This window comes from Seriola lalandi, unplaced genomic scaffold (assembly GCF_002814215.2).
Source record: "Seriola lalandi dorsalis isolate HSWRI2012SDOR001 ecotype SW California unplaced genomic scaffold, Sedor1 jcf7180002054780, whole genome shotgun sequence".
Lineage (NCBI taxonomy): Eukaryota > Metazoa > Chordata > Actinopteri > Carangiformes > Carangidae > Seriola > Seriola lalandi.
The window spans coordinates 264,712-274,341 of NW_019525333.1; the positions used below are offsets into that span (position 1 = coordinate 264,712).

The 9,630-nt window shown below is 43.2% G+C and overlaps 1 protein-coding gene across 1 annotated transcript in view; it reads right to left on the reverse strand.

The window, feature by feature from the left end:
* Nucleotides 1–1,044: 1,044 nt before the first annotated feature.
* Nucleotides 1,045–9,630, reverse strand: part of lrrc3b (leucine rich repeat containing 3B) — a 12,268-nt gene continuing 3,682 nt past the window's right edge. The window contains exon 2 of the mRNA XM_023425449.2: nucleotides 1,045–6,148. Within this exon, the coding sequence (XP_023281217.1) occupies nucleotides 5,222–6,004 (783 nt within the window). The 5' untranslated portion in view covers nucleotides 6,005–6,148 and the 3' untranslated portion in view covers nucleotides 1,045–5,221. The remainder of the gene's footprint in view (nucleotides 6,149–9,630) is intronic.

Sequence of the window (9,630 nt, forward strand, 5' to 3'; positions counted from 1 at the left end):
TCCTAGTCTTCTCTACCTACATATTGTCATTGCATCATTTTAACAACCATTACTGTACAACTTCTGTGACCTGAAAGGAAATTTTTACAAGATACCACCAACTCCCAGCATCTAACACTTCACCAACTGTGCAGGATTTATTATTTAAAGAAGGTTTTATATATGAAATAAGCTCTTTTTTTTGTGAAAATATAATTCCCTGTCCCTTTTACGTGTCAATCATGTGATTTTTTTTTATCTGGTCCTATGTTTTAGTGGGCTCCAGTGACTGTGATGATGATAGCATCAATTTTCTCTTCACCCGCTGCTGCTGCTGCTGCTGGGAACATTACTGTACACAGTGTTATTAAAGGGAAATGATGCATGCATTGGCACCTTGACTTGGAATAGGAAGGTTTGTGTTAATTTGTGATGACTGAGATGATGATATACTGTAGTGTGACATCCATACATGTGATAAATCTGTCCTCCCCCTTGAGAGGGCCTGGTAAGAGAGACATTGAGCTGGTAATAAATAAAAATGACCAGCTCCGTCTGGGAAGGACTGAACCAAACCACAAAACACCAACAAAAAAGAATCCACTGAAACTGACATGTAGTCTTGTGCTTACTTGTGATCAGTGCAGATAAACATCTAAAATTCACTCTGACGAGAACTGATTAAACAACAGCAACAAACCCAGACTTCACACACTGAAGAAAGAAATGTACAGTACCACACAGAAGCAGCCTGTCCCATCACCTCCTCCAACCTGAGCAACCCTCCGATACGACCCATAGGAGTCTCTCCCGAAACGGCCCCTACGTCGGCGGGCGTACTGGACCTGGGTTGTCATGGTTACAATAATATATAACATGTGCGAAACTACCTTTGCTTGGTTAGGTTTAGAAATAGATGGTGATTTGGGTTAAAATAAGTGCTGCCTCAACATTACACGGTCTTTGTTGTCATGGTAACAATATTAACAGCTGGTTTAACATGGGAATCGAACACTGCTCTCCTGTGTCATATTCACCCGTCCACCACAACCTACGTCACCGATCTTTTCCCTTTTTGCTCCCGTCATAATTACTACGACCACTAGGTGTCGCCTAGCAACAAAAGGTAACTACGGGTCATAATAACCTGCTGCACAGACGACCTGTGGGCTTGTTTTTTACAGGACAGTCTCGTCTGTCCAGAGGCGCCGTTAAACCAGAACCAAAAACCTCAGGTTCCAGAACGTCTTGCTCAGCACTCTGGGTTTTTTGACAAAATAATCTCAACTCACGGTCGATTTAGTGCAGACGACGAGACTTTGAAAATCTCAAGAGTTTAATGTGCTGCTGGAGCCACAAAACATTTCTTCTCCTGACTGTTGTCACGTGGGCGTGAGGGTGTACAGACAGCAACAACCAGATGTATTGATTTAAAGATCACTCTAGCTGAAGAGACATCTGTGACAGCTGATGAGAAAGACAAGAAAGTCACTCGTCGAAAAACACACGTTTGTTTATGTCCAGCGAGACACAAAGGTCAGAGTTCAGTCCTGCCCCCACCTCTTCTTCGAACTCTTTGTAGCCATGGTGTTTTGTTTTGCAGTGTCCCACAGTTTCCTTGTGTCTCTCCTCCCATCTCAGACTTGTGAGAATTTCAAGTGCATCTTGTTTTTGGTTCTGATGGAAAGTGATGGAAGCGCCTCGGACAGCTCACGTCTGACTACAGGATCCGTCGTGACAGGCAGGAGTCCAGATTTAATGCCGACTTCAGCGTCATCACATGACCAACAAGTCCTCGCGTATAGAGAGATTCCTTTCACCAGACAAAATGCAGATATTGGACAAAGCTGAGCTGTGGTTAGGGGTTGGTGGCTAAAACAACTGGTAAAGGTTAGGGAAAGGTCATGGTTAAAACTCAGTGAGAGGACGCTACACGGCCTTCTGTCACACCAACCACCACACCTTCACCTTTCAGCTTGTTACCTTTCTTTATGCTGCATCCACCAATTTGCGACCTAAAGGGAATGACTACTTCCTGAACGTTGGCATCAGACGTAAAATTGTGAGGTACAGAATCAAGAGTCCTTATCGTCCTCACCCCTTCAGTGATGTGTTGGACAGGAAGTCAAACCAAGCACCAGCAGACATCTTAAGGTGTTGACTGATTGTGAGTTCACCCACTCCTTCTGAGTACATACAGTATATGACCAATTTTTGTCACCTGATCAAACGCAGAAGCTCAGTTAAAGTTGGTAATTGGAAAACTACTATTTCCATGATCAAGAGATCATCAAGAGCATTTTGGGGTTCCTTCTTAAAATCAAATATCTACTGTCTCAGTTACTACAGATGTCCGCCAGATTTAATAGTCAGAACTAATCTTTTAACATCTGGACTTTTCTTAAAAATAATTTACATGATGTCGGATTTTATTTCAGACTATTTAAAGTTTAAGGGCATTTCAATTTTTATTGTACATTCATGTTCATGTGGGTGGTGATCAGGATGTTAACTGCAATGACTCAATGTCTGACATGTGGTGTTTGGTACATCAATTTATTACCGTCACCATGACCAAAAAAGAAAAAAAAAAGTTGGCTTCTCATTATAAGGAGAATTTTTTCACATTATAACTAGATATTTTCAGGATGGTTCAATTACATTTCTCATCATCGTTACATCCAGATTTATTCATGAATGACAATTTTTTTGACTGTTATTGTTCGGTTGTTTATCAGCAGGATTACACAAGAAGAACTGAACCCATTTGCACCAAACTTAGTGGAGAAGGTGATGGGCTTGGGCCGTTACATGTCGGTGAGGGTCGGGTTAAAAGGGTTGGATCCAGGATTTTTTTTCTTTTTATGACTTTCCATAACATTGCAATTCTGATGTAAATGTTTAGGTTGAGATCTATGAGTTTGTACAAGTTGGTGCAGATCCAGATAATAATCCAGATCTAATAGACATGTGTGGGACTGTTTGGAGGTATACACTCGACTGGACGCCATTCTAGTTATATATCAATGAACATTTGCGTTTAAACATTATGGATCTTGATCTTGTGAAGATTTTTTCATATTTCATATGTTTCAAAAAGTTTAATGTTCTGTACTTTTCGTGGCTCTGCTACAACTGGGTTCACTGGCTCCACTACAACACAAATACCATCGCAAAAATTTAAATTATATATAATTTCTAGGGCTGCCCACAAATACCAAACGCTAATGACTGAGACGGTCTAAGTCGACCAAATTTTGATTGGTCAGTTGGTCACAGGACAAAAAAACCCCAAACTTGACAGGAAGTCACTCAGTCAGTCACGGACAGACATCATTTACACGACTGGTCTCTAACCGAGACTCTTGGGTTTGACTAACTGGAAGATTCAATAATGAAATAATAAATGCGAATTAAGAGACGTAGTACAATGAACAGCAGCAACAACTTTATTTTTACTAACACACGTGTGACAAGCGAGACTCCGACAACAATTCCTGTCTTACGGCAACTGAAATATCAAAACAACCTGTGAACACAGAACGGTCCGTTACAGTAATTACACACCGGCGTGTCCGGAAGGAACTCCAACGCCTCGAGCGGCTAAAGGACGATCGCAGCTAAGGTGACGCAAACTCTGCAGACAAACATTCGCCTCTCATTCATTGACCTAAAACAGCGCTTGTCATTTGAAACATGTAAGTAGCTTAAAGTTAGCAACTTAGCACGGACGCTCATGCTAACGCTCTCCTTGCTGGTTGTTACGACACTTTCAGAATCATTACCGTGGCTCATTATCACGGCTTTGTATTTCTCTGTACTGTAGCACGCCGTTAGCCGTGTTACTTATATTCTTTCTCAGCCCTGGACTCAAGCCATTTTCTGATGCTCCCCCCAAAAATACTAAATTAAGTAATTAAATTAATATCATAAACGTGCAACGACTAGTCAGCTAATCGCCTGAACTGACGACTACCAGTCGGCTAGGAGAAACTTTGGTCGGGGGCAGCCCTGATTCCTTCACAGTTGGAATGGATGTTACGGTTTGTTGTGTGGCTATAATGTCTTCCTTCCTTCCTTCCTTTTTTTCTTATTCTAATATAATATGAAAGAGTCTTGTCTGTGAGCTACAGCCTACAGTTTTAACAACTGCGGTTTTCCACATATCAGGGTGGTTTTGGCCAGAAGCCAGAACTGCAGCCCTGAACTGTGATAAGAAGACCACTGGTGCTAAGCTAAATTAGCTTCGTTCATGGTGATACAACGGGTAATACTGACAGGTTAGCTAAAGAAGCTAGCGACCACTGTGACTTACCAGCTCTTAGTTTTGACTTAAAAAGTAAAGCACTTTAAGTAATTTAATATATGATACTCGAGTTTGTATCTCATAACAAACAAAGACAAAATCTTGATTTAGTATCTCACGAATTTCACGTAGAAAGTCAAAATGTTTACGTACTATCACATCATTTTAAGTGAGCATTTTTATTTTTAATTCCTTCTTAACATTTTACTAGTTTCCTTACTTGGAAAAATAAGCTTCCATAGCACCCAGTATTTTCCTTAGCCACAGTGTGAGATCATTCACAAGATATTTCAGTGGAATCTTGACTACTTGTCTGTATTGTGAAAATCGGGCTTAAATGTGATTTGTCTGTATCAAAGACAGGTCACCAAAGCTGTAATAGTATTACACAATGTGTAGATCAAATACCATGGGTTCAGAAATGCTGAAGTTTCTGTGTGGATATTGTAATTTAGATTTAATTTTAAAGGCGCATGAAAGATGCAATTGGTTCAGCAAGTGTTTACAAAACTCAACGTACACCTTATCGTGGGCTTTGAGATACCAAAATAAGGGCTCTGGGAAATAGAGTATAGGGTGTTGTGACTTAAAAATATATTTTCTATTTATCAGATATTCCAAATTTTAATCTAAAAACAACCATTATTTAAACCTGAGATTCAAATTTTCAAAACTCCATAAGCAATTTCTGTAGAAAAGATAACGTTGGCATTAGACTATTAGACTGCGGCCTCCCATCTCAACTTATCTCAGATCAGTCGTGAACAAACCCTGGTAAGGACATACAACAAAATGTCTAAAATACAAAGATTGATCTGCAGTTTTGATGCTCACATCACTAGTGGTACAAATAGTAAACATTAGTGTGGGTCCTGTCACGTGAACATTTTGGTGTTCGTTAGGTTTGCGGTGGACGCAGTCACTGTGACGCTGCCGTCAGACAACAGTGCTGATGTCGTCGGCTTCGTCAGGTTTCTTGGGCTTGCTCGGGAGAGATTTGAGGTACTCCAGGTGGCGCCGGGCGTCCTCCTGGTTCTGTCGGACGTAATACACCACATATGAAATGACCATGGCAAACCAGCCAAACATGGTCACCAACATGGCGTAGTCTGTGGTCCTTTTGGCAAGGTTACAGAGGTCAGTGTCTACTGCCAAGAAAGGTCTTCCCTCCTGGTCACGAACCTCTGAGCTCCTGCAGAGCACGCGGGCGGCGGCGTCGTGGTTGTGGGCCATTCCGCTGATGGCCTGCTGGAGAGCACAGTCACAATGCCACGGGTTGTCGTCCACGATGACGCGGGCCTTGAGCCGAGCGAAAGCATCCTTGTGTACGCTTGTGATACGGTTGTGGGAGAGGTCCAGCACCTGTAAAGTCGCCTCTATGCCACTGAAGGCTGCTTCCCCTAAAGTCTCCACAGCGTTGTACGAAAGGTTAAGCTCCCTCAAAAGCCGAAGTCCGTGGAAGGTTTGATCGGGCACGGCTCCGATCTGGTTGTGATCCAGCCTCAACAGGACGGTGTCGACCGGGAGGCTGGGGGGGATCTCTTTGAGGCGGGACTGACTGCAGGTAACGTTGATGCCGTGGAGGTGGGGGTCACGTTGGCAGATGCAGCCCTTTGGACACATGCTGGCCGAGGGGAAGCACAAGGCCATGAGGACAAGGCTCTGAAGGAGCAGGCACATGGGGAGGGAGCGTGACAGCCACAGGTCCAGCAGAGTCATACTGACCGGCCGTCAGCAGCATCCCGCCTGGGGCCACAACCGCCACTCATCCCTTACACACATCGCATAGTGTTGACGGTTCCTCACTGACTGCCCACTGAAGATACTGGAGGGTGAACTGATATTACCATGCTGGGTTGAGGCCTGAAACAAGATCAAACACAAAGACAGGTTGAACTATTGTCCGTAACCCGCGTCATTGTCACTATCATGATAGCATTAGCTTGAATTGATTGTTGATAAGTTGACAAGAGACTATATTTTTCTGATTTTGTTTGACTTTTATCTGTGATTTGGAACAAGGTCAAACCTAAAGCAAAGACGTTTAAAAGGTTATTTCAAACTGTATCTAAGCTAAAAGAAGATCAATACCAGCCTCATGTTACAGCCCTGATGCCACATTAAAATTATAATTAGTTTCCGACTTGTAAATAGTGTTCTCATCAAAATCCATGTTGTAATTACAAATGAGAAACTCTTCCACTGAAGAGGGGGCGGATCAATCCCAAAATATCTATACTTGAAGATCGATTCTAGAGTCAATAGGATCGAGTTTCTCTCTTCCAGGTTGGACGAGATCTGTCTGTGCAAACAACGTTCTGCTGCCGTGGACACATGTAAGTTCATCCCACTGTTTGCCACTGCTGTTGCTCTGAGTACGTCAGTTCACATCGGGCGTCTCCAGCGCCCACCTGTGACCGGACCTCACTTCCCGGCTCTACAAGCAAGTAAACGCCTTCATCGGTTCTTTTTGCAAAGACTAAATGTGCTGTTGTTTTCAGCCAGTTTCACTATGAGAGAGAGCAAATCAATGCACTGTAGCTCTACAGTGAAATAAGGTTTTATCCATTTGAAATAGTGAAATATTTTATAACGTCTAATCCATGTGGTGCTCACTGAGATCCGATCACGACTGGTCACTTTAGATGCATTTGTAATCCAGGTGTGAACTGACGTACTTCGAGCTCCCCACTTGTAATCGGGTCACTCGAGACGGATGTTAATACCAGGTCTGAACAGGACCGATGCAACTGCTAAAAGACTGTGGCCACACGTGGTCTAGAGTCTAGACCACCTCTGAATGTGGTCTGAGTGATCGGATCTCAAATGCGTCTTGAGTGCGTCCACTTGGTGATTGGATCTCACGAGATGTTGGATGTTACTCTGCAGAGCCTCGTTTTCTTTGTTACAGCTTTTACGCCTCTTCCGGATTATACCTTTGAAGCTAAATGCTAATGTCATGTTTAGCAGGCAATGTTCACCGTCTTATATTAGCATGTTAGCATGTTGACATTTTTATTGGGATAAAACAAACATAAACACAAAGTGCAGCTGAGAATAATGGAAATGTCATTAGTTCTGCAGTTATTTATAAGATAAGTATTAGACAGATTGAAATTGGCTGTGGATGAAAAGAGGAAGTCATTAATAATAATTAAAAAGGGGTACAGATAAGAATCTGAATTATGAACTGAACTGTTGTTCATGTTGCTACTAGAGGAGACGTCACTCGGTCTTTAGGACACAGTGTTTGGGAACCATGAATGTCTGTATAATATAATACTGTGGCAATGAATGGAAATTTAATGGAAAGAGTGAAAACTTTGACCTGCTGGTGGCACGAGATGGAAAGATTCATTTTCACCATGAATGTCTTTAAGAAAATGTCAATCCACCCGATGGTTGTTCAGACCTTCCAGTCTGGGCCAAAGTAATGGGCCGACACTGCTGTCCCTCGGAGCGAACACCGCCACCGCCACTAAAAAAAATGGTGCTGTCACATGGAATCTGGAGCCATTAGCTCGCAGGGCCTTTCAGATGACATGAATATGTGACTTTGTGAAGTCTTATTTCTGTCTGTTGAACCAAAAGCGTCTCAGAATAAGGTCCTATGCAGCTCTAGGCTTGTACTTGGGCTCTGCTAAATTTGGTTGAGAAGTTTATGTTTTTCTTTTTTTAGGGAGGTTGCATCTTAAAGAGTGTGAACAAGTTCCTACTGCGTCGTCAATGGGCAGACTCATAGCTGTCCTCTGACTGCATCATACTGTCTGCACGTCTCCAACAACTGTGTCTTTAGTGTGTTTTTGTTTGCATACGAAGAGATGGGACTGGTCTCAAACTCAACCCTCACAGTCGGCCCATCGCTGCGCACGGTGAGGGGGATTGTTGAATAGTTATGGCCTCTGAGCTCCTGGCAGTCTGACACGCACTTTGTTTGAAGCAAACTGAGGCTGTGACCTACGGTGACCCTGAGAGTTCAACGCACTGCAACTTCAGAAAACACATTCAAACCGACAAAACAGGATCACGTTTGGAAAACATCATCAGCAACTTCATGCGCTGCAAATACTGACAACACAAGCAAACACAGAAACATGCAGCACAGACGACAATGGAAGTGTTTCCAGGGGACACAAAAAAGTGATGAACCCGTAGCCATCTTCATCAACAAGGCCCATGGTGTGTGGAAGCATTGACAACAGCAAATGGAGAAAGGCGAGAATTAAAAAGAAACTAGAACCACCTCCTCGTGGTCGTATCCCTCCGCCACTCAGACTAGTTCCATGTCACATCCCTGTTTATCCAGAGTCAGAGAAAATATTAAACATTTGTGTGAGATTTTGTCATAATTGCTGTGAAATCTTGAGTAATGACTAAAAACTGTTTTCTGAGGTCACTGTGACCTTTGACCTTTAACCACCAAAATCTAATCAGTTCGTCCTTGAATCCGAGCCAATGTTTGTGCCAAATTAGAAGAATTTCCGTCGAGGCGTCTCTGAGATATCGTGTCCATGAGACGCACGGACAGACAACCTGAAAACAAAATCTCTTCTGTAGTTTTGCACCAACGCTTCACCTGCTGTGTCTGTGCTCCCTGAGATGGGAGGAGCTCTTTTTGTTCCAGAACGATGGATATACAAGGAAGAGCCGGCACGTCTCACACACTGCGACCTGCGAAACCTCGCGGAGCGGCTTCTGCTCTGATGTCAATAAAGGTCAGATCACCTGACCTGTAAGAATGAGGGATTACACGCCTTCTATCGGCTGACAGCACACCGCCGTCTCCGCGGGCACGAGACTGATCGTCGTAGAGTTTAATCAATTATATGTTTCAACAGCTGCACAATCAGTGGGAGTATACACAGTCTTATTGATCATCCTACAGGTTTGTCTGTTGTGGAATTGAACATTAACGCCCGTGTGTGATGTGAGAGGCGTCGCTCAGTCTCCTGCAGAACAACGGACCTTTACAGAGACTTCACGTTGTTTTACGATCTGCTGTTTTGCTTCAGTCTCTTTGCTGTCATCACTGTCATCTCCAGTCGCAGCAGGCAGCTGTTCTCAGCACAAAAAACACTGATGAATTCACTGTGGACCACCAAACAGCACACACACACACACACACACACACACACACACACACACACACACACACACACACACACACAGTCACCGACTGGCTGGTGAACACTGTGGAGTGTTTGGCAGCTAAAGAGCCAGATATTTTTCTAATGAGGGTGATACTGTAACTGTGTTTACAGTATCACAGAGGAAATGAATTAATGCAGTGGCACATTCCACTGGACAGGATCAGTGGATAACAGTGGCTTCATAAAGTCTCTATT